General features: G+C 38.6%; 1 protein-coding gene across 7 annotated transcripts in view; it reads right to left on the bottom strand.

The window, feature by feature from the left end:
• PRKCI (protein kinase C iota) overlaps positions 1 to 26,424 on the bottom strand; it is a 79,910-nt gene that overhangs the window by 39,597 nt on the left and 13,889 nt on the right. For 5 of the 7 annotated variants that reach the window (XM_067738000.1, XM_067737999.1, XM_067738002.1 and 2 more), the window contains exons 2-4: positions 25,192 to 25,313; positions 2,683 to 2,772; positions 959 to 1,009 (exon numbers count right to left, since the gene is read on the bottom strand). In XM_067738000.1, coding sequence (XP_067594101.1) covers positions 959 to 1,009; positions 2,683 to 2,772; positions 25,192 to 25,313 — 263 coding nt within the window. Of the gene's footprint in view, positions 1 to 958; positions 1,010 to 2,682; positions 2,773 to 3,230; positions 3,377 to 7,620; positions 7,772 to 25,191; positions 25,314 to 26,424 lie in introns of those variants that run through there. The other 2 variants (XM_067738001.1, XM_067738005.1) reach the window with 2 other exon arrangements.

The following is a 26,424-nucleotide window of genomic DNA, read 5'->3' as shown; positions in this document are numbered from 1 at the left end:
ATTGGTGAATCTTGGTAAAGATATATGGGTATCTTTGTTTTCAATGTTTCTATGTTTTTTCAACTTCTCCATAGGTTTGAAAATTTCCAAGATTAAAAAACAGGAAATGGGGACTTCCCTGGTGGCGCAGTGGTTAAGAATCCGTCTGCCAATGCAGAGGACATGGGTTTGATCCCTGGTCTGGGAAGATTCCACATGCCATGGAGCAACTAAGCCCGTGCACCACAACTACTGAGCCTGTGCTCTAGAGCCCGTGAGCCACAACTACTGAGTCCACGTGCCACAACTACTGAAGCCCATGCGCCTAGAGCCCATGCTCTGCAACAAGAGAAGCCACCACAATGAGAAGCCCACGCACCGCAATGAAGAGTAGCCCCTGCTCGCTGCAACTAGAGAAAAGCCTGAGCGCAGCAACAAAGACCCAACGCAGCCAAAAATAAATTAATTAATTAAAAAAAAAAAAAAACAGGAAAGGACTTAAAATCAACTTAATTTTCCTTTCAAATGCACAATAGACAATTATGTCAGTAAGTTGTAATTAAAAACTGCCTCATTTTGGGACTTCCCTGGTGGCACAGTGGTTAAGACTCTGCATTCCCGACGCAGGGGGCTCGGATTCAATCCCTGGTCAGGGAACCAGATCCCTCATGCATGCCGCAACTAAGAGTTTGCAGGCCACAACTAAGTAGCCCGTGAGATGCAACTAAGGAGGCTGCCTGCTGCAACTAAGACCCAGCACAACCAAATAAATAAATAATGTTTTTTTAAATTAAAAAAAAAAACTGCCTCATTTCGATTTGGGAAAAGTAGAGACTTTAGGCAGTTTACTAATATACTCTAAATTAGACTGAAGAATGGAAAAGAAATCAAATGAATTAAAAGTTCTATTTCTGATTTCTCTTGTGCCACTGTATCATAAATAACTCTATTCAAAGGTATGAAGTATATAAACACTCACTATCTTCTCCTGGACAAGGCATTCCAGGACGTTCTGGTACACAAGGGAATACTGAAAAACAACAAACTAAAATTAATACAGCATATGTAAAACATACAAATTACACAGAATTTTAAATTCAAATATCACATAAATTGATCTAAACTTAAACCTGACCTTCTCTTGACACAAGATACTTAACATATGGTCAGTACTATTTTTTGAAGGGACCCATTTTACCAAGGCTATAATAAAAGAAATTCTTATGAAAGCGAACATCCATAAACAATGCATCAGAAGCTCAAATTACTCATTCCAATCCCTATTACATCACTAATTGATTTTTTTTTTGGTCATTAGAGAAATCATTAACTATTTCCTTAAATCCTCATTGTAGTGACAAATTTGCTAGGATGAAGAATTAAAATTACAAAGTGTATACAAATATAAACATAAGCCACTACAGTTTTTCTAAACTTAGGAATAAATTAACATTAAAAACAGTATCCAAATCCAAAAATGTAAGTTTTGTCTTAGGAGCTACAGATTTATAAAAATGCTAATTCAAAACATTTTTATAAAGAGACAGAATATAATGAAATCGTACATTTATAAACATCTAGTCAACTCTTTGTAGTCTGTGATGTACAAAAAAGGACATGGTTTTGAGCACAGAGTATGGGAAACACAGTTCCTGGAATATTTTTAAAAGTTGAAATATAAGCTAACTTCTGAAAACAGATCTCTGATATAGCATAAAAAGCAATAAAGCTTAAGACAAATAATTTCTTTAAACATTCACTGTAGCTTTATTCTAGACAGAGATGACCAAAGGAAGACTTCTAACATTCTTCCAGGATCGCAACAAATTAGAGTATGAATCCCATGGGAGTCACTATGTCAAATTCTGAAGGGAGACAAAAATCAAACTATTTTTTTAAAAAAAAAATCACACTGTAAAGGAAAGTACAAAGGAATAATAACAAGATATTGAAATAAGTCATTATATTGAGGGGAGATTTATATTTGTTTCAAGTTGTAAAGAGTTCCCTAGGTCTAGTCTCCTAAGACTCCCAAAAATGCTATGTGAAATACTGCCAATGTATTGCAATTATATTAAGCATATTAAGGGGATTCTACATGACCTAAAAAATTTGAGGGGTAGCATGGAAGAATGAAAAGAACACAGATTTGGAAAGAGAATACCTAGATTTACAACCCAGGTTTACAATGTACCAGTTACATGATGGTTGAGTTTAGGTCTCTCCTTCTATACAACTACCCACCTCTCAGGCTTGCTGACCTTTAACACACTAATGTCTATGATTACTACATAAATAGTTTCACAGTTAACCCTTAAACAAAAGAAAGGGCATTTAAGATATCTTACCTTTGGAAACCATCATTTGCATACATTACAAAACTGCAAGGGGATGACTTAGGTTCTACTGGGCTCTCAATTCTTAAATTCTATGCTAAAACTTTGCTGTAAAACACTGAGATGATCACAGTTTAATACCCAAGAAGGTATACACAAATAAGAAATTTCCTAAGATTATAAGAAGCTGATCGATTTTGTCTTCTCTAGCATTTGAGATACTACTGAACAAGGACAATTACATAGAAAGGAGGGATACAGATTAAGAAAATGACATCAGGACCATGTTTTTAAATGGTTAAGGATACAGGGTTATGTTTTTAAAGAAGTATAGTTCTATAAGAGTAGGAAATGACTATTCCTTTACCATGAATCAAGAGTTCAGAATCCTTGTTTAGCTCATAAAGCCTAAAGGCTTCTTCTAACTCCAACTGAGATGATACTGTACATGGGTCTCCTAAAAAATATAAAAAGGAAAAGTAAAGCTCACTTTTAAAATCCTCTACATATGACCAGTAAACAATTTCTACTACATAAAATCTTGAGGAAAAACAATTTCATACTTACAGAAAATATTTGACAAGGACTAAACTTGAGATATTTATTTAGACAATTCTATTCTCTGAAGTAGGTAACATAACTCCCACTCCTATTTCTACAAAATATTACATGAGGTTCACAGATACCAAACTTTAAATGTATACAACCATTTAATTCTTGATGATGTTTACATTCAAAATATAGCAAACAGAATCTACCCTGACCACATTTTAGACTGTCAGTGCAAAAAAAGTTATAACAAAGCTATCCACTGACTATTTATAGAAACTCTGTGTCTGGATTTCTTTTTCTTTCTTTCTTTTTTTTGATTGTCACTGCAACATGATTAATGGCCAGGGGTAAGTTTTCTGTTACCTGTTTCTTCAAAAGAGGAAGTGAAAGTGGTTTCATCACCACAATATGATCAGAGGAGGTCTCTATTTAATCATTTTGTCAAATTTCTCCTTCACCAGAGAGCCTGCTTAAGAGGCTCACAGAAAACAAGCATAGCTACTAAAGTACTCTGGACTGAAGAGCAGTCCCACTTGATTGCTTTTAAGTGTAAATGCCTAGTTTAGTAAACTTACACACAGAGAGGACAAGGAAGAAACATCTCCCTTAGTCAACCAGCCAGTGAACTGAGTCATCCCTGGAAATCAATGAGATGGCAAGTCCCCCTGTACGATGGCATTCCTCAATGAAAAAGTCATTTCGAACATAGTTGGGCCTGAGCTGGGTCCTCAACGCTGCCATTCTTTTACTCATTCTTGTGGTTACTGGTTACACCAAGAGATGCCATCAACCCTGTCCAAACTTCAATCACTCTCAGCAGGGAACTCAGTCTACTACTTCAGAGAGAAAAGTGAGGTCATTTCCTTTCCTGTTGACTCAAAGAGATGAGTGCCTCTGTTCTTTTCTCCAACTTGGCCACTGAGTCCCTCCTTTCCTTTATCTTCTCTGGGCATTATTCCACTAGTCCTCCCCAGTCCTATCTTCATTTTTTCTTTCCTTCCACTAGCTCTTCTCAGGCAAAGGCATGTTTGAGTCTCCCTCTCCAAAACCTCTCTCCTGCCCAGGGTGCCATTCATTCTGTAGCCACAAGTCTCAAGAGTAAACTACAGACTGAAACGAGGGGGTGAGCGAGAAGAAACGGAAGAAAAAGGGACAGGGCCTTTGAATTTTGACTTCATACTTTTCTTTTGTATTTTTTAATTCATAGATTTATAATCTTTTAGACTTAATAGAAACAGCTTTTCTTCCTATCAAGAGTGAACACACATTGCTTTCTCCATGTTCCTATCTTCCAAGCATTTCTCAAAATTTTGCTATCAGGTTTTAGTCCAAACACTTCTAAAACTGCCGTATCTAACGTCATGGAAGCAGCTGCTGAAATCAAAGACATGTTTTGTCTTTACTCTGGTTGACCTCGCTATACCATCGAACAAAGTTATCCACTGACTATTTACAGAAATTTTGTGTCTGGGTTTCTAAACACCATTCTCCTGGTCTACCAACTCTTTTTTTTTTTCATTTTATTTATTTTTGGCTGCGTTGGGTCTTCAGTTGCTGCGCGGGCTTTCTTTCTCTAGTTGCGGTAAGCAGGGACTTCTCTTCGTTGTGGTGTATGGGCTTTTGCTTGCGGTGGCTTCTCTTGTTGCGGAGCATGGGCTCTAGGCGCACAGGCTTCAGTAGTCGTGGAGCGCGGGCTCAGTAGTTATGGCACGCAGGCTGTAGAGTGTGTAGGCTCAGTAGTTGTGGAGCATAGGCTTAGTTGCTCTGCAGCATGTGGGATCTCCTGGACCAGGGATCGAACTTGTGGCCCCTGCATTAGCAGGCGGAAGCTTATCCACTGTGCCGCCAGGGAAGTCCCCAACTCTTCTTTTAACTTTTTATTTTGGAAATTTTCAAACATATTACAAAATCCTGTTTCACCTGTGGACTCACTCACTTATCCTCCTCCACCATGTCATTCTGAGCAAATCCCTACAACGCTAGATAAAAATTCCTTAACATAATCATAATACCATTATAAACCTATATAAACTAACAAAAATCACTATAAAATATCCAAACATAACCATATACAAAAGAATAAAGTTGAACCTTTATCTTATATAATAAATAAAAATGAAATCAAAATGGATCACAGACCTAAAATGCAGCTAAAACTACAAAACTCTTGGGGGAAAACACAGGGAGAAAGCTTCACGACATTGGGTTTGGCAACAATTTCTTGGATGTGACACCAAAAGCACACGTAAGAAAAAAAATAATACATTGGTCTACAACAAAATTAAAAACTTTTGTGTGGGGCTTCCCTGGTGGCGCAGTGGCTTAGAGTCCGCCTGCCGATGCAGGGGACACGGGTTCATGCCCCGGTCCGGGAAGATCCCACATGCTGCGGAGCGGCTGGGCCCGTGAGCCATGGTCGCTGAGCCTGCGCGTCCAGAGCCTGTGCTCCTCAACGGGAGAGGCCACAACACTGAGAGGCCCGCGTACCGCAAAAAAAAAAAAAAAAAAAAACCTTTTGTGTGTAAAAGGACACTATCAGCACAGTGAAAAGACAACCTATTGGAGGAAATATTTGCAAATGATACATCTGATAAGGGATTAACACTCGAAATATGTAAAGAATTCCTACAACTCTACAACGACGAAAATAAATAAATGAGCAAAGGATATTTCTCCAAAGAAGATATACAAATAGCCAACAAGCACATGAAAAGAGGTTCAACACCACTAATCATCAGGAAAATGCAAATCAATGAGATACCACTTCAAACCCATAAGGTTTTGTAAAACACACACAAACATTCACAGACAATAACAAGTGTTGGCAAGGATGTGGAGAAACTGGAACCCTTGTGCATTGATGGTGGGAATGTACAATGATGCAGCGACCTCAAAAAATAAAACATATAATTACCTATTATCCAGCAATTCCATTTCTGGGTATACTTCCAAAGAACTAAAAGCAGAGACTCCAACAGATATTTGTACACCCATGTTCACAGCAGCACTATTCACAACAGCCAAAAGGTAGAAGCAACCCAAGTGTCCAACAACAGATGAATGGATAAACAAAACATGGTATATACAGTTGGCCTTCCATATCTATAGGTTCTGAATCTGTGGATTCAATCAACCTCGGATCAAAAATATTTGAAAAAAAAATTCCAGAAAGTTCATAAAAAACTAAAACTAGAATTTGCCATGCACTGGCAACTATTTGCATAGCATTTACAATGTATTAGGTATTATAGGTAATCTATAGATGATTTAAAGGATATGGAAGAATATGCGTAGGTTACATGCAAATACTACACCATTTTATTTAAGGGATTTGAGCATAACCAAATTTTGGTATCCCTGGAAGGCTCTAGTACCAATCTACTGTGGACACCAAGGGATGACTGTACATACAAAAGAAGTATTATTTAGTCTTAAAAAGGAAGTTGTATATAAACAGCTCATACAACTCAATATCAAAATAACAAATAACCCAATAAAAAAATGGGCAGAAGGGACTTCCCTGGTGGCAGTGTTAAGAATCCGCCTGCCAATGCAGGGGACACAGGTTTGAGCCCTGGTCTGGGAAGATCCCACATGCGGCGGAGCAACTAAGCCCGTGTGCCACAACTACTGAGCCAGCTCTCTAGACCCCATGGGCCACAACTACTGAGCCCACGTGCCACACCTACTGAAGCCCACACGCCTAGAGTCCACACTCCACAACAAGAGAAGCCACCCCAATAAGAAGCCCATGCACCACAAAAAGTAGGCTCCACTCGCTGCAACTAGAGAAAGCCTGCACGCAGCAATGAAGACCCAACGCAGCCAAAAGTAAATAAATTTATACGTTAAAAAAAAGTGGGGGGCTTCCCTGGTGGCACAGTGGTTGAGAGCCCGCCTGCCGATGCAGGGGACACGGGTTCGTGCCCTGGTCCGGGAGGATCCCACATGCTGCGGAGCGGCTGAGCCCGTGAGCCATGGCTGCTGGGCCTGAGCGTCCGGAGACTGTGCTCCGCAACGGGAGGGGCCACAGCAGTGAGAGACCCACGTACCGCAAAAAAAAAAAAAAAAAAAAGTGGGAAGAAGACCTAAACAGGTGTTTCTCCAAAGAAGACATACTGTTGGCCAACAGGCACATGAAAAGATGCTCAGCATTGCTAATTATCAGGGAAGTGCAGATCAAAACTACAATGAGGTAGCACCTCACACTAGTCAAAATGGCCATCATCAAAAAGTCTACAAACAATAAATGTTGGAGAGGGTGTGGAGAAAGGGGAACCCTCCTACACTGTTGGTAGGAATGTAAATTGGTGCAGCCACTATGGAAAACAGTATGGAGGTTCCTCAAAAAACTAAAAATAGCGTCATCATATGATCTAGCAATCCCACTCTTGGGCATATATCTAGAAAAGATGAAAACTCTAATTCAAAAAGATGTATGCACCCCAGTGCTCACTGCAGCACTATTCACAACAGCCAAGATATGGAAGCAACCTATGTGTCCATCAACAGAAGAATGGATAAAGAAGATGTGGTATATGTATATACAAAGGAATATTACTCAGCCACAAAAAAGAATGAAATAATGTCATTTGCAGCAACATAGATGGACGTAGAGGTTATCACACTAAGTGAAGTCAGACAGAGAAAGACAAATATATGATATCACTTATTTATGGAATCTAAAAAAATGATACAAATGAATTTATTTACAAAACAGAGACAGACTCACAGACATAGAAAACAATCTTACGGGGCTTTCCTGGTGGCGCAGTGGTTAAGAATCCACCTGCCAATGCAGGGGACACGGGTTCGACCCCTGGTCCGGGAGGATGCCACATGCCGCAGAGCAACCAAGCCTGTGCGCCACAACTACTGAAGCCCGCATGCCTGGAGCCCATGTTCTGCAACGAGAAGCCACCAAAATGAGAAGCCCCCACACGGCAACGATGAGCAGCCCCCGCTCGCCACAACTAAGGAAAGTGCTCGTGGCAATGAACACCCAACGAAGCCAAAAAAAAAAAGAAAACAATCTTATGGTTACCAAAGGGTAAGGGATGGGTGAGGGATACATTAGGAGTGTGGGATTCACAGATACACACTAGTATATATAAAATAGAAAAAAAAAGAGGAAGCAAATTTTGACACATGCTACAACATGAATGAACCTTGAAGACACTATGGTAAGTGAAACAAGTCAGTTACTAAAGGACAAATATTGTATGATTCTACTTCAGTAAGGTACCTAGAGTAGTAAAATTCGCAGAAACAAGGTAGAATGGTGGTTGCCATTTGCTGGGGGAGAGAGGAGAATGAGGATTTATTGGGTAAAGAATAACTTTATAGGGTAAAATTAATGGGTAAACAGTTTCAGTTGGGAAGATGAGAAAGTTCTGGAGATGGATGGTGCGGATGGTTGGACTGGCTCTAGCACTATATTAACTAAGAAAAAGCCACAGAGTGGCGCTGTGCCAGTTCTAGGCTTCCACCTTATAAACATCTGGCATCTTTTGCTTTTGGGAGCCCTAAGTCACCATGTAAGAAGTTCAGCTGCCTCTGAGAGTAGAAGCCCTGGGACTACAGAGAGAGAGAAAGAGAACCTACTATGCTAGCATCCCAGGTGAGCCTCCACGTGACTCCAGACCCGGATGTCATCCAATTGCTACTGCATGAGAGACCTCAAGTGAGACCAGCAGAGCCAATCAACTCACAGAAGTGTAAAAAGACTATAAAGTAAAAGGGTGGGTTTTTTAAAGCCACTAGGCTTTGAGGTGATTTGTTATGTTACAAACACCTTCCTGCCACCTTTCAAGGTGAATCTTGAAATTCTGTGTATCTTACAAGACCCAGGACAAATGCCACCTCTTCTGAAAAGCTTTACCTGAGGGGGTAATGTTTCACATTTTTAAAAAAATGCTAGATATAATCTACTCATTTTTAATAACAGCTTTATTGAGATACAATTCACACAGCATTCAATTTACCCATTTTAAGTGTACAGTTCAGTGGTCGTTAGTATATTCACAGAGCTGTGCAACTACCACCATAATCAATTTTAGAACATTTTCATAACCCCTCCTCAAAAAAAACCCTTCCAATTAGCAGTCACTCCCCATTTCCCCCCAACCTCTCCTTCCACTGTCAGACCTAGGCAACCACTGATTATTTTCAGTCTCTACAGATTTGCCTTTTCTGGACATTTCATATAAATGGAATCACACAATATGTGGTCTTTTATGTCTAGATTTTTTTTGCTTAGAGTGTTTTCAAGTTCATCTAAGTTGTAGCACGTATCAGTATTCAGTCCTTATTTATTAGTGAATAATATAGTAAATATTCTTGAACTGAAATATTTGTGCTTGAGTAATTTCTCATGATACTTTCCTAGAAATAGAAATGATTGGCTCAAAGTGTGCCCATTTAAAATTTTGACAATTATTTCAAAATTTGGAATGATAGTAACTCCAAAAAGGTTATGCCATATACACTCAACCAAGTGTGTTTTTCCTAACCCTTACAGGTAATGATTAAATTTTAACTATTTTCTAATCTGATAGATGAAAACTGATGTCTTATTTTAAAATCTTTGTTTCTTTATTAGTGATCCTTGAGCTTTTTTTGTCATTTATGAATTAGCTATTTGCACCTTTTTCAGTAGATGCTTCATCTATTTCTTTTTGACTTAATTATCTTATATTAGAGATAAGCAATCCTTTGTAAATGTTGCAAATATTTTTTTCTCAGTTGTTATTACTTCTATATCTGTGATTATGATGTTTTTCAATATAAAGAATTAGGAAAAGTCTTCCGTCTTTACATTTCCTTTTTCAGAATTTTCCCATTTATTCTTTTTTAAAAATTTATTTATTTATTTTTGGCTGCATTGGGTCTTCGTTGCTGTGCAGGCTTTCACTAGTTGCAGCGAGCGGGGGCTACTCTTTGTTGCGGTGTGTGGGCTTCTCATTGTGGTGGCTTCTCTTGTTGCGGATCACGGGCTCTAGGCGTGCGGGCTTCAGTAGTTGTGGCATGCAGGCTCAGTAGTTGTGGGTCGCGGGCTGTACAGCGCAGGCTCAGTAGTTGTGGCAGATTGCTTAGTTGCTCCGCGACATGTGGGATCTTCCCGGACCAGGGATTGAACCCGAGTCCCCTGCATTGGTAGGCGGACTCTATAACCACTGCACCACCAGGGAAGTCCCCCCATTTACTCTTGAGCATTTATTTTTCCAGATGAAATTGCCAGTTTCTAAAAGATCCTATTAGAATTTGGGGGGGGAACTGTGCTCTTTACAGATTGATCTATAGGGAGTTTACTTTTTCTATGTTCCCTCTCCCTAACCCATTATTCAGGTTTTATTTATGGCACCCAATTGTTTTTTTGGTTTTTTAAACATCTTTATTGGATTATAATTGCTTTACAACATTGTGTTAGTTTCTGCTGTACAACAAAGTGAATCAGCTATATGTATACTTATGTGGGGTTTTTTTTAAGTTTTGTTTATATGGTTTCTATGCATTTCTTTAAAGTTTATTCCTAGATTAAAAAAAATTATGTTATTACATGGATGAAATCTTTTCTTCCAATATACTTTCTGACTGAGTATTACCTTTATAAAGGAAAGCTATTTGTTCTCTCATATACTGACTTTATATTTGTCTTAGTGTTGTTGATATCTTAAGAGACTAGTTGAAAAATAGGTCAACATGATTCAACCAGATTGCATAGATAGAGCATTTTTATTTATTTATTTATTTAATATTTATTTGGTTGCACTGGGTCTTAGTTGTGGCAGGCAGGCTCCTTAGTTGCGGCTCCAGGGCTCCTTAGTTGTGGCATATGGGCTCCTTAGTTGCAGCATGCGAACTCTTAGTTGCGGCACGCGAACTCTTAGTTGAGGCATGCATGTGGGATCTAGTTCTCTGACCAGGGAAAGAACCCAGGCCCCCTGCATTGGGAACACAGAGTCTTATCCACTGTGCCACCGGGGAAGTCCCAGATATACCATTTTTAGATCAATACTCAGTACACTGATAATAACAGGTGTTGGTGAGGATGCAGAGAAACTGGAATCCTCATACACTGCTAGTGGGAATGTAAAATGGTGTTGCTGCTTTGAAAAACAGTCTGGTAGTTCCTCAAAAAGTTGAACATTTGTTACCATATGACCCAGCAATTCCACTCCTAGATATATATCCAAGAGATATGAAAACATATGTCCACACAAAAAGTTGTAATGAAATGTTCATAGAAACATTACTCATAATAGTCACAAAGTGGAAATAACCGAAATATCTATCAATTGATGAATGGATAAATAAAATGTGGTATGAATACAACAGACTATTAACCATTAAAAAAGGATTAAGTATTAATACTTTATATATCATGTCTAGATTAGGTAAATCTATAGAAACAAGAGCTAGATACGTGGTTACTTAGGTCTGGGGACAGTGGGGGAAGGAACTTGGGGGAAATAGAGAGTAACTGCTAATGAGCATGGGGTTTCTTTTTTGAGCAATGAAAATGTTGTAAAATTGATCGTGGTGACGGCTGCACACTCTCTGCACAAATATACTAAAAACCACTGAATTGTACACTTTAAATGATAAATTATATCTCAATAAAGCTATTTAAAAATATTTAGTGCAGCATTTTTATAAAAGTGAGTTCGATAACAAAGTAATATTCCAGTCCAAAAGCAAAGTCTGTCTTAACTTGCCTCAAAGAAATAAAGCAATTCTTTTATACAGACTCACTTTCTCACTTATGCAAATTTCTCCCAATTTGCCACACACATGAAAGTGTAAGTCACATAATTACACTCTATTTTTTGGCGGTACGCGGGCCTCTCACTGTTGAGGCCTCTTCCATTGCAGAGCACAGGCTCCAGACGTGCAGGCTCAGCGGCCATGGTTCACGGGCCTAGCCGCTCCACAGCATGTGGGATCTTCCCGGACCAGGGCACGAACCCGTGTCCCCTGCATTGGCAGGCGGACTCTCAACCACTACGCCACCAGGGAAGCCCACGCTCTATTTTTTGACGTAGGTTTTAAAAAATAACTTTCGCTTCTATAGAAGTATATTTAAGTGCAGGCCAAAGTTTAAAAACAGAAAAGCAACATAAAAAAGAATAATGAAAATTTCACATTTCAATAAGTGTGCAAATTACTCTTCCAATTAGAAAAATAAGCCAGCTTAAAAAAAAAGAAAAACAAGCCAGTTGACTAAATTAATTCCAAAGAATGAAACAGTCAAAGAATTCTAGGAACAGAATGAATCTGAAATATAATGAATGCTTCATTTCTAATTTTCCAGGTGAGGGACCTGAGTCCATACTGGCAAATACATTTAAGCTCACCTCAGATTGTTTTCTAAACAATGAGAAATATTATATCATTCTTTCTCTCTCTCTCTCTCTTTCTCTCTCTCTCTCTATATATATATATCTCACACATGAATGATACCAATGAATGCCTTATAAGCATCTTGATTTTTAAAAAATTTAAACACTAAATCCAATTTTCTCTAGACTCACTAGCTGCTTGCAATGTCCTAATGGCCTATTTCTACAAAAATTTCCAAAAAAACTTACAAGATTGAACCAAATTCAACACCCAGCAATTATGCCTTCCACAGTTCAAGTGGCTTCTGCAGTTAGGATGATTTTACTGCAGTAGTATGAATTAAAAAATCCCAAACCTTAACCACCTCACTTTCTGAGCAACCTCACGTAAACCACTTCTTTAAGATGGCCCCTGATTTCCTTATTTGCAGAAAAAAGAAGAGATGAGACAAAAATTGAGAAAATGCTATCTGTAAAGGACTGGGAGTATCTTAACAAAAAGGAACTTCAGGGACTTTCCTTGTGGTCCAGTGATAAGACTCAGTACTCCCAATGCAGGGGGTCCGGGTTCAATTCCTGGTCAGGGAGCTAGATCCCGCATGCATGCCGCAACTAAGAAGCCCACATGCCACAACTAAGAGTCCACATGCTGCAACTAAGAAGTCCACATGCCACAACTAAGAGTCCACATGCTGCAACTAAGAAGTCCACATGCCACAACTAAGAAGTCCGCATGGGACTTCCCTGGTGGCCCACTGGTAAAGAATCTGCCTTACAATGCAGGGGACGCAGGTTCGATCCCTGGTCAGGGAACTAAGATCCCACATGCCGCGGGGCAACTGAGCCTGCATGCCACAACTACTGAGCTCGCACGCCTCAACTAGAGCCCGTGTGCCACAAACTACAGAGCCCATGCACCCTGGAGCTCATGCGCCACAACTAGAGAGAGAAAACCTGCATGCCACAACTAGAGAGAAGCCCATGTACCACCATGAAGAGCCTGTGCACCACAACGGAAGATCCCGTATGCCGCAACTAAGACCTGACGCAGCCAAAAATAAATAATAAATAAATCTTTAAGAAAAAAAAGTCTGCATGCCACAACTAAAGATCCCTCATGCCGCAACTAAGATCCGGCACAGCCTAAATAAATAAATAAATAAAACAGGAAAACGAAAAAGGAACTTCAGAAATAAACACAAAACAACACAAAGGAAACATTCAAAGTACATATAAAATGAACAACTAAATTAAGAAAAGATCATTAAAAAGATTACAAGTCTCTATGAAAAATAAACACAATTCTGCATCAGCATGATAGGATTATGGATGCAGTTTTTGAAGTTTTCTTTATAACTTTAAAAATTGACTTAGGGCTTCCCTGGTGGCGCAGTGGTTGGGAGTCCGCCTGCTGATGCAGGGGACGCGGGTTCATGTCCGGGCCCGGGAGGATACCACATGCCGCGGAGCGGCTGGGCCCGTGGGCCATGGCCGCTGGGCCTGCACGTCCGGAGCCTGTGCTCCGCAACAGGAGAGGCCACAACAGTGAGAGGCCCGCGTACCGCAAAAAAAAAAAAAAAATTGACTTAATATTAAATTCTTAACTGGCATATACAAGATATCAAAGGTCTAGAAAAGCCTTTAAGGAGTTGTGTGCTGGAGAAAAATGTTGTATTCTCAACTCATATCAACCTAATTAGATAGTACATGCTCCTGGAGCAAAGGGAAAAACAGCCAGACATTACAAGCTGTATATCACCTAGATAAATGTCATATAAAATAAATTACATTCTTAGGAAATGCCTGAGTCAGGACTTTAAAAAGGAGCATCAAAAATCTCCCAAAGAGGTGTCCTGCAGTACTTTACATACAGGTTCTCTCCCAGGCTCCAGATCCCATCACAATTTTCTCCTATGTTAAAACAAGGGCTGTATTTCCTACATTGCAAAGAGAATGGCAAAGCTAAAGATCATATATTTAAAGTGACTCACAGTATGCTTAGTTCATTACAGGTGTGGTTTTTAATATTGCACTTTGATTGAAAGCCATGAGTGGAATTAACCAGTGTTAAAAGTATTGTAATAACCATATTTTTAAAAATCAATTTTTCTCTTTTGCTAGATATTGTCCTTTTGCCAGGCCAGCATCTGCTTGCTCTTGGTTGAAACCTAAGTTAGGTCAAGTATCTGCTTTCAGTATGTACCCTAGAGATTGATGCTTTTGAAAAACTACAAGGAAGTGTGAAAGTAAAGTTAATCACTGACATTGCGTATACTCACATCTGTTTTGTTTTCATTGGACTGAATGTCTTTGGTTCAGGTGTTACCTTTTCAGGCCAACTGCTTAATGCCTGATAAAGCAGGACACATAACTCAGAAGCAGAACATTCCATGTAGAGTCATCATGAAACAAAAATGAGACAGAAAGCTATGTTTCAAAGCCCACTCAATTACTAAAGTCCAAATTCATATCCTAAAAAAGGCATACACCCAGAGTGAGATCTGCTCAGTTCAACGAATTTAAAGGTAATGAAATCTGTATATTAACCAGCAGGCCTGCTCTTTTTTCAATGCATTTACATTTTCTTTTCACCTATAAAAACAAAGAAATTAGAGCGGTGGACCTCAAGGCATTTGGTAAATATGCAAGATCCAATTATTTATGAGATAACTTCACAAGGTGCTGAACATGACACACATATGTAACACTAGTTATATTAGGTACTTTAGCATATGGCTGAATTCACTGCCCCACATTTGAAAGAATCAACACAGCCTGAAACCAAAGTTGTCAATGTTTAATATTTGCCTGATAGATGATAGATAGATGATAGATCTTCCTGATCTTTGAGACTGCCACAGATTTATAGATTCACTCTCTGCTCCCACCAAGACCTTCCTACTGCCACCCTGCCTCTGAATACTGGGTTCAGGACACTGTATGCCACTTCTGAAAGTCACAGCACTCCCTAAAGGGTTGCATTGCTTAAAATGCAGATTTGCAAAAATTTTCCAAGAATAATATAGTATTTAGGTGGTCATCCTTTCAATATTAGGCCCCATAACAGATAGTAATAGATTTCTGGCTTCTTGCTTCCTTTTTTCTGGGAGGTGGAAATCAGTGGTTACAGAAGCATGTGCTATCCTATCAAGCTGCTCATTCTCAACTTCCACTTTTGGAGAAGATAAACTAACAGAAACTGGATTTAACCCTCCTCCTAAAACAACAGAAAAACTGGACAAAATAAATGAAAAAAAATGGTTCAAGATATTGGAAATCAAGCAATGAAGGATCAACTGTTTCCAAGTAACTTAAATGGTTATTTAAGTTACTATTTTTGAGCATCCCAGAACAAAGCTCAAAAATATCTACACAAATACAAATATATTCAACATCCAATAAGGCAAACGTCAAAATGTCCAGAATCCAATCAACTCTAAGCAGGCACGTGAAGAAGCAGGAAAAGATGACCCATAACAGGAGAAAGATCAATCAATTGAAATTGACCCCAAACTGACACCAATATAAGAACTTGTAAACATGGACATTAAAAGAGTTATAATTATATCCAATATGTGCAGAAGCTATGGGTATTGAGCATGTTAAGTAAACAGGGAAGATATTTTAAAAGACCCAGATTTAATGTCTAGAAATGCTGCTACAATTTCTGAAGAGAAAAATGCTCTAGAGGGAATTCATGGCAGATTAGACATTGCAGGAGAAAAGATTAGTGAACTTGAAAACATAGCTATAAAACTATACAAAATGAAATGCAGAGGAAAAGACTGAAAAAGGAAAAAAATAAAAGAACAGAGAGTTAGTGAACTTTATGACAAGTTTGAGAAGCCTAATATACATGTAACTGGAATCCCTGAAAGAGGAATCTGGTGACAGAAAACAATATTTGAAGAGATAATGGCCAAAATTTTTCCAAATTTGATGAAAACTATAAACCCACGGATCCAAGTAGACCAACAAATCTCAAGACAAGAAACATGAAGAAAACTGAACTAAGGTCCATCATTATCAAATTGCTTTATCCAGTGATAAAGAGAAAAATCTTAAAAGCAGCCAAAGAGACACATTACATAAGAGAAACAAAGGTAAAGATGACAGCAGATTCTGCATCAGAAACAATGCAGTACAAAACAGTGTACTGAATGAAAAAAAATTATCAACCTATAATTATTTACCCAGCAAAATTATCTTTCAAAAACAAAGATGACCTCAGGAATTCCCTGGCAGTCCAGTGGTTAGGACTCCATGCTCTCATTGCCCTGGGCCTGATTTCAATCCCTGGTTGGGGAACTAACATCCCACAAGCCGTGCGGTGTGGCCAAAAAAAACCAAAACCAAAAACAAACCAAAAAAAAAAAAGCAAAAAAACAAAGGTGACCTAGAGGCAAATTCATAGACAAATTCAGAGAGACAGAAAGGCAAATTCATAGAGAGAGAAAGTGTAAGTGAGGTTACCAGGAGCTGGAGGAGTGGGAATGGAGCTGGAGAAGCTGGAGGAGGGGAGTTATTGTTTGATGGGTATAGAGTTTTTGTTTGAGATGATAAAAAGTTCTGGAAATGGGTAGTGAGGATGGTTGCATGACATTCTGAATGTGCTTAAATGTCACTGAATTGTACACTTTAAAAAGGTTAAAATGGGGACTTCCCTGGTGGCGCAGTGGATAAGATTCTGCACTCCCAATGCAGGGGGCCTGGGTTCGATCCCTTGTTGGGGAACCAGATCCCGCATGCATGCCACAACTAAGAGTTCGCATGCTGCAACTAAGAAGCCCACGTGCCACAACTAAGGAGCCCGCAAGCCATAACTAAGGAGCCCATGAGCCACAACTATGGAGCCTGCCTGCTGCAACTAAGACTGCACACAGCAAATAAATAAATAATTTTTTTAAAAAAAAGGTTAAAATGGTAAAATTTTGTGTTATGTATGGTTTATGACAATTTTTTTAAAAAAGAATTTTAAAAAAGGAATATACTAGTTCTCCATCTACATAAGGCCCAGTAAAAAAAAAAAAAAGAAAGAAATGGGAAGTTTCAAAATACGTGCTGAATAATGCCACTGATAAAAATTTAAAAGCACATAAAGGGAATTCCCTAGCAGTCCAGTGGTTAGGACTCAGTGCTTTCACTGCAGTGGGCCCAGGGTTCAATCCCTGGTCAGGAAACTAAAATCCCTCAACCCACATAGCATGGCCAAAAAACTAAAATAAAATAAATAAAAGCACATAAAAACACTATACCTTGTCATGTATACATATAAAAAGTGACAGATTAGTGGTTGCTTAGGGGTTGAGGGATAGGAGTGCGAAGACAGTTTAGACTATAAACTTATTCTATGGTAGTAGTTGGCTCTTACAGAGGGAAGGAAGACAATGCAATTGGAGACGGGGTTGCCAACAAGAAGGACAGAACTTCGCAGAGACCAGAGCATGTTTGACAGCATGTCTGAGAGCCCTGGTGCCCTGCTGGACTCCTATGGTCTCTCTTGCTTCACCTCTCAACAAATCCCCACCTCACCACTGCAAGGCGTTTCTCCCAGGTGGGCCCCAGTCTGATCCTTTTGCCTTTCAGGCATCACCACAGCCTGATATATAAATGGTAGCAGCCAGAATTTACTAGGTAGAATGTCTGGGGCATGGTGCTGGGGCAGAGGCCAGAGCTAAGAGAAGTGCTTGGGGACTTCTTAAAGTTAGCTATCTTCTCGTGGGGTCCTCTACCCCCTGGGAGTACAGGAAGACTTTCCAGGGACTACCAGGCATAGTTTTTTAAAGGTATCCATTTCCTCAACTTCCATATAAACTCCTTTCTAAAAACCATCTGCCTGAGGACATGCCTGGAGTGCAGTACCCCATCTCATCTCCTCAAATTTTCCTTTTCCTGTTTCACTAAAAAAAAAAAGCATATATACCTACCATATGATCCAGCCATTCCACCTCTAAGTATTTACCCAAGACAAAAGGAAATATATATTGATACAAAGACTTGTATGTGATTGCCACAGCACCTTTATTTATAATAGCCCCAAACTAGAAACAAACTCAATGTCCATCAACAGATGAACAGATAAACAAATTGTGGTACATCCACATGATGGAATACCACTCAGCAAAAAAAAAAAAAAAAAAAAAGAACTACTGATACACACAAAACATGTATCAATAATTATGCTGAGTGAAAGAAGCCAGACCAAAAATGCAAACTAACCTATAGGGACAGAAAGCAGATCAGTAGTTGCCTGGAATAGAGGAGCAGGAGTGAGGAATTGCAAAGCAGACGGGGTAATAGATATTAAGGGGTAATAGATATGTTCTCTACCTTGCTTGTGGTGATGGTTTCCTGGGTGTCAAACTTCATCAAATAGTATACTTACAATATGCACAGTTTATTGTATGTTAATTATACCTCAGTAAAGCTATTTTTAGAGGAGAAGTAAAGATACGGAAAAGCTAAAAGAATTCATTACCAGCAAACCTCCACTACAGAAATGTTAAAGGAAGTTCTCCAAGCAGAAGGAAAATACCAGTTACAAAACAAGATCTGCTCAGAGGTACTCGGATTTTCTTTCTTATTGATGTTGATTTTCATTTTTGAATTTTCAGGTTTGGAGCCACAACACTGCTATCTAAATAACTGAAGTTACACTGAATATACATTCAGTCCAAAAGTTTTCACTCACTGTTTTTTCTGACACGATTACCGCTATCAGTGCATAGTGCTGGGGATTAAAAAAAAGTATGAAGAATGATTTACTATTTTAGTTCTTAACATACCAGCTAAAATTACACCAGACTGAAGATGTTTGGAAAACATCACATCAGAGAAATATGTTTCTTGCCATCCTAAGTATGGTTTTGTTGCATCTTGGCACTCTGTGTTTCCCCCCATGATCAAATCAGATTTATAATGCAAGTCAGGAAGAAGCTTAACCTCCCAGAATCCAGAAACACTCCATGCTCTTTACGTCAAAGAAAGTTTATACTCATTTGAAATTTCCATGAAACTCACCTACTAGAGTCAACAGGACATGAATTAAAGTACTATATCCAAATAATACCCTCTCCCACTCTGCAAGTCACCTACATTTTCAACTGTTTCCCTCACATAGTCCTTTACAGGGTGTAAAAAAAAAGGAATTCACAAATGCTATTGGTAAAAGTATAACAAGGGGTACAATATTTTTGGAGGTCAATTTGGTACCACCTATCATCAAGGACACATTCCATTGCAGGGAATTTACAAATAATATAGTACAAGTGTCCCCAAAATACATGCACAAAGATATTCCCTGCACCAGTATTTTTGACAAACTGCAAACTATCCAAATATCTATCAAAAGGAGATTAATTAAATAAGTTATGGTACAACATTGTTATATAATATTACATAGCCTTTAAGAGGAATGAGATAAATCTACATGCACTGATATGGGGAATATCCTGGTGGTCCAGTGGTTAGGACTCTGCGCTCTCACTGCTGAGGGCCTGGGTTCAATCCCTGGTCGGGGAACTAAGATCCCACAAGCCACATGGCGTGGCCAAAAAAAAAAAAACCCACGGATATGACAAGCTATCTACAAGATGGTAAGGGAAAAAACAGGTTAAATAACAGCTTGCATAATATTAGTCTATTTGTAAGACAGAAAAAAATTGTTACCCTATCCCTTCTAGTTGTATATTCACAGAAAGAGATACCATAAATTCGTTCATAGCAGCTATTTCTGGGGGTCTGAAGATCTCCAGAGACACTTTTTCCTTCAAAAAAATCAATATTTTTGTTAAAAAGCATGCATTATTCTCAATAAAAACTTTAACAAGAAACAAAATACCCAAAGGCTAGTGACAGAAATTACTAGTGTCTAGTAAAAGAGAAGTGACACAGTTAAATTTAAACCGGGTATTCAGACCCTGAATAAATTAGAATTTATAGAATTAGAAATTTAGAAAATACTCAATATTAGATGTAATATTTTTAAAGCACATCTTTAAGGAAAAACAATCACTCTTATATAGGGAACTAAAAACTCACATTTATCATGCCCTGCCCCACACTCTCACTGCATATGAGAACCAGCATATGATTGTTACAAAACACTATTCATTCTAAAATGTTTAGTTAGATTAAGCAAACCAGTTTTTCCACATGCACATCAAAACAAATCAGTAAAACTAGTTTTGAACACAAAGAAGAAGAATGGTTGTCATAAATCTGTGTAAAGAAATGAAGTATGATCTTTATTTGCTCTGATATAAAATCCCACAATTAAATGTTTAGCTTCTAGAACAATGTTTCTCATAAACCAGAGAAATCAAATTATAGTCCTGTCTTCCACTGATCCTAGAGAAAATTTCTTCTCCATATAAGCATGCCCCAATGCCTACATGGCTAAAAATAAAGATGAAAAATTACAACTGAAAAATAATTGCAAGGAACTCAAAAATAATTACTACTGGCTCTGTAAGCCTAAAATTAAGAAAAGACTGGTATCAGAATTCACCAGTGTAAAATGGATCACATGGGAATCAACAGACCTTAATGAAAAGTTTAACCTTTACTTGAATGAGGCAAAGGCTACAGTTTTATAGTTTCCCCAGAAAATTAGGACACTTAATAGCTATTTAGAGAGAAAGAACTATGAGTTACACCTTTTTCACTTCACAGTTATGCCCGTTAATTGTGTGGTATTTCTGAACAACAATTTTATCAACTGTATCATGATCATCAAAAGCTACAAAAGCAAATCCTCTTTTCTCCACTCTGCCTGTCTTCCATGGTTGAAAGACCAACTTCTATGGTTTCAATCCTGCCATACTTTTCAAAGTAGTCTCTCATATTCTTCTCTATCCTCTTTAATACCACCAACAAAAAGTTTCTTCACTTTCGGAAGGGCAGCAGGCTTTACAGAATCCTCTCTAGAAACAGCTCTCTTTGGTTCCACCAAACACCCATCAACCTCGGTGGTCCTGCACTCACTGCTGCATCCACCTCTTCAACGCTAGAGTAGGTCACAAAACTAGAGGTCCTGGGAAGTTTTGTTTGGCGGTCTCTCATCACTGCACAATCCGGAAGTGTGCCCCATTTCTCAAAATGTTCTCTTAAACTATAATCTGTAGTTTCAACGTTCAGACCTCCAATAAACAGTTTTCTCAACAGCACTGGTTCCTTTGGATCATGGCCCTCCTCCTGGTGGCAGCAGGCTGGGAGTGACCTGAGGGTGGTTTTACCTCCATTTTGAGACCAGACTCACCTCTTCCAACTCCAGTTCAATATGGGACCGCCAGAACGAGGCCTCCCCATACTTTCAATTTAGTGAATTACTGCTCTTCCCCACACACCATGTTCTTCATACCTCTGTGCCTTTTTATATATTATTCTTTCTTTCTGGTTCTCCCCTCACCTACTCCACTTCAAAAACTTTTACTCTGTTATACGGTTAGTTCAAACTTTGCAAATATTTCAGGCATATGCGGATGCTCCTCTTTCTCTTGTATTCTGAGGCCCCTATGCATTTAGGTTCAACTGTCACATTTGTTCTTCACATGTCCGTCTCCCTGTGGAGTTTGAGGATAGAAAGTATCTATCCTCAACACACACATATTCAATAAATGTTTTCTGAATCAAGTTTTTGCCACCACCTTTGAAGTAATGGTTGTCACAATCACTTTTACACTTTTTCTAAAACATTTTCTTTAAAGATATTTGCTGTAAAGTACTGTCAAATTATTGAAAGTAATCTCTTAAAATATAAGGCAACATATATTCAAAATTAAACTAAAATGTAACACTATTTAATGAGATGTTTACCTTATTGCTGGAAAAAAGTCACATTAATTTCACTATATTTAAGGGTAAAAAGGGCAAAACAAAGTTGTACTCTTTGATACTCAAATACCTGAAGGAAAATAAGAATGGCATCAAATTTCTAATATACCTTTCCCTCCTTAAGTTAATTAGGACTTTTATTATGTTTTAAAAACAGGGCTTCCCTGGTGGCACAGTGGTGGAGAATCCGCCTGCCAATGCAGGGGGCACAGGTTCGAGCCCTAGTCTGGGAAGATCCCACATGCCATGGAGCAACCTGTGCCACAACTACTGAGCCTGCACTCTAGAGCCCGCGAGCCACAACTACTGAGCCCACGTACCAGAACTACTGAAGCCCGCATGCCTAGAGCCTGTGCTCTGCAACAAGAGAAGCCACTGCAATGAGAAGCCTGCACACCACAACAAAGGGTAGCCCCCGCTCACCTCAACTAGAGAAAGCCTGCGTGCAGCAACAAAGGCCCAATGCAGCCAAAAATAAATAAATTAATTAATTTAAAAAAAAAGACAAAATGGTACCTTAAATCAAAAGCTTTTGACAAAATTCAACACCCATTTATGATAAAAGCCCTGCAGAAAGTGGGCACAGAGGGAACCTACCTCAACATAATAAAGGCCATATATGACAAACCCACAGGAAACATCATTCACAATAGTGAAAAACTGAAAGTGTTTCCTCTAAGATCAGGAACAAGACAAGGATATCCACTCTTGCCACTATTATTCAACATAGTTTTGGAAGTCCTAGCCACGGCAATCAGAGGAGAAAAAGAAATAAAAGGAATCCAAACTGGAAAAGAAGTAAAACTGTCACTGCTTGCAGATGACATGATACTATACATAGAGAATCCTAAAGATGCCACTAGAAAACTACTAGAGCTAATCAATGAATTTGGTAAAGTTGCATGACATAAAATTAATGCACAGAAATCTCTTGCATTCCTATACACTAACAATGAAAGATCAGAAAGAGAAATTAAGGAAACAATCCCATTCACCATTGCAACAAAAAGAATAAAATGCCTAGGAATAAACCTACCTAAGGAGGTAAAAGACTTGTACTCAGAAAACTATAAGACACTGATGAAAGAAATCAAAGATGACACAAACTGATGGAGAGATATACCATGTTCTTGGATTGGAAGAATCAACATTGTGAAAATGACTATACTACCCAAAAAAATCTACAGATTCAATGCAATCCCTAGTGGCATTTTTTTACAGACATAGAACAAAAAATCTTAAAATTTGTATGAAGACACAAAAGACCCCGAATACCCAATGTAATCTTGAGGGAAAAAAACAGAGCTGGAGGAATCAGACTCCCTGACTTCAGACTATACTACAAAGCTACAGTAATCAAGACAATATGGTACTGACACAAAAACAGAAATATAGATCAATGGAACAGAATAGAAAACCCAGAAATAAACCCATGCACTTATGGTCAACTAATCTATGACAAAGAAAGCAAGGATATGCAATAGAGAAAAGACAGCCTCTTCAATAAGTGGTGTTGGGAACACTGGGCAGCTACATGTAAAAGAATGAAATTAGAACACTCCCTAACAGCATACACTAAAATGAACTCAAATAGCTTAAAGACCTAAATGTAAGACCGGACACTATAAAACTCTTAGAGGAAAACATAGGAAGAACACTCTTTGACATAAATCACAGCAAGATCTTTTTTGACCCACCTCCTAGAGTAATGGAAATAAAAACAAAAATAAACAAATGGGACCTAATGAAACTTAAAAGCTTTGCACAGCAAAGGAAACTATAAACAAGACGAAAAGACAACTCTCAGAATGGGAGAAAATATTTGCAAATGAATCAACGGACAATGGATTAATCTCCAAAATGTATATACAGCTCATGCAGCTCAATATTAAAAAAACAAGCAACCCAATCCAAAAATGGGCAGAAGACCTAAATAGACATTTCCCCAAAGAAGATATACAGATTGCCAACAAACACATGAAAGGATGCTTAACATCACTAATCATTAGAGAAATGCAAATCAAAACTACCATGAGGTATCAGCTCACACTGGTCAGAATGGCCATCATCAAAAAATCTACAAACAATAAATGCTGGAGAGGGTGTGGAGAAAAGGGAACACTCTTGCACTGCTGGTGGGAATGTAAATTGATACAGCCACTATGGAGAACAGTATGGAGGGTCCTTAAAAAACTAAAAATAGAGTTACCATATGACCCAGCAATACCACTACTGGGCATATACTCAGAAAAAAACATAATTCAAGAAGATACATGTACCACAATGTTCATTGCAGCACTATTTACAATAGCCACGTCATGGAAGCAACCTAAATGCCCATCAACAGACGAATGGATAAAGAAGATGTGGTACATATACACAATGGAATATTACTCAGCCATAAAACGGAATGAAATTGGGTCATTTGTAGAGACGTGGATGGACCTAGAGACTGTCATACAGAGTGGAGTAAGTCAGAAAGAGAAAAACAAATATCGTATATTAACGCGTATATGTGGAATCTAGAAAAATGGTACAGATGAACTGGTTTGCAGGGCAGAAATAGAGACACAGATGTAGAGAACAAACATATGGACACCAAGGGGGGAAAGCGGTTTGGGGGGGATGAAATGGGAGACTGGGATTGACATATATACACTAATATGTATAAAATAGATAACTAATAAAAAATATCAAATAGAAGGAGAGCAAAAAAAAAAAAGTGCACAGTCTGTTTCCCTTAAGCACTACCAGTATACTTTGCATTTAAGTTGCTTACATGCAGTCTTGAGCAATAGATTCTAAAAGCTACAAATTTTTTTTTTTTTTTTTTTTTTTTTGGTGGTACACGGGACTCTCACTGTTGTGACCTCTCCCGGTGTGGAGCACAGGCTCTGGACGCGCGGGCTCAGCGGCCATGGCTCACGGGCCCAGCCGCTCAGCGGCATGTGGGATCTTCCCGGACCAGGGCACGAACCCGTGTCCCCTGCATCGGCAGGTGGACTCTCAACCATTGCGCCACCAGGGAAGCCCAAAGCTACAAAATTTTGATTGGTTGAAATTAAATATAGCTTTATTGTTTAAAAAAATTACAAAATGGTATCTTAAATCAAATGCTCACATAGACAGCCGTCTCTTTATTCACTCACCTTCTTCATCTATCCATTTCATGGTGAAAAGCTGTTCGGTGTCAAAAGAACACATGTCTCGAACCTCACTACAAAGGCCCTCAAAGGAGATTGAAGGTTCAAAATGTGTTATCATGATATCCCTGAAAAAGAAAAGGAGTTTTAAGTTAGACAATGACTAAGACTAATAATGCTCTACATATTACTGAATGCCTGACCATTTGATGGACTTCAGTTATTTTGTGTGTGCACCAGCCTGTGCCGCTTCCAGTAAACTATCTCTGTAAAAAATAAAATACCAACATTGAATAATGCTTAAAGATTAAAGTAGTGATTTTGTGAGAAACCTTAATTCAATCTCCCCTCCTCATTCAGGAAGCCCACCCTAACTGCTCTAACAGATAGTAGTTCCACTTTTGCTTTAATGTTAGTTATCAGAAGCTCACTCTTTTGTGAGGCATTCCACTCCACAAACAGCTCTATTACTGACAAACTCTGCATTATACTTAACTGAAATCTCTTTCAATCTCTAGTCCTAGATCTCCCCTCCCCCAAAAGTTTACCTTCATCCAAGAGATGGCCCTTCAAAAATTTGACAAAGGTCCTCTTCCTCAGCCCTGACTTCCATGGATTAATCACCCAGATTAACAACTCATTTGCCAAAATTCATTTTAAAATAGGATTCATATTTTAAGGTAGACACCAAAAAAAATGAAGGAATTGACATAAACATGTGTTTATTTTTATATTACTGTTGGATAAGTCATAGTACTTAAATAAATCCACCTAGCAGCTATTCACAACGAGACTTAAAAACATAACAAAATGTTTTAGAACAGAAGCCTGGGTTTTCCTCCAGGGACCCATAAGAAGGCTCCCTGTGATCTAATCTCCATGTCGTAGCCAGCCACAGTCATCCTTTCAAAGGTAAGTCAAACAGACCAAATGACTCTTAATTTAACACACATATAGTGACCTCTGTCATAAGGGTTTTACAAAATTAATGTAGTTCATGTCTTTCCTTTGTTTTAAACTCTCCAAATGTCTTTCCCTAAAGTAAAGGGAAATCCAAAGTCTCTAGCAGGGTCTACAAGGCCCTGTGTGAATGGCCCTAGCTGCCCCTCTGACCTACCTCTTCTATCACTGGACAGATAAACCGATGTTTATAGTCTACCATCTACCTCAGCTAGAATGTAAGCTTGATTAAAATAGGAATTTTGTTCATTATATTCCTAGTGGCCAACGCGGTGTCTA

The sequence above is a fragment of the Pseudorca crassidens genome, chromosome 5 (genome assembly GCF_039906515.1).
Source record: "Pseudorca crassidens isolate mPseCra1 chromosome 5, mPseCra1.hap1, whole genome shotgun sequence".
NCBI classification, from domain to species: domain Eukaryota; kingdom Metazoa; phylum Chordata; class Mammalia; order Artiodactyla; family Delphinidae; genus Pseudorca; species Pseudorca crassidens.
This window is presented reverse-complemented; position numbering and strand designations above follow the sequence as displayed.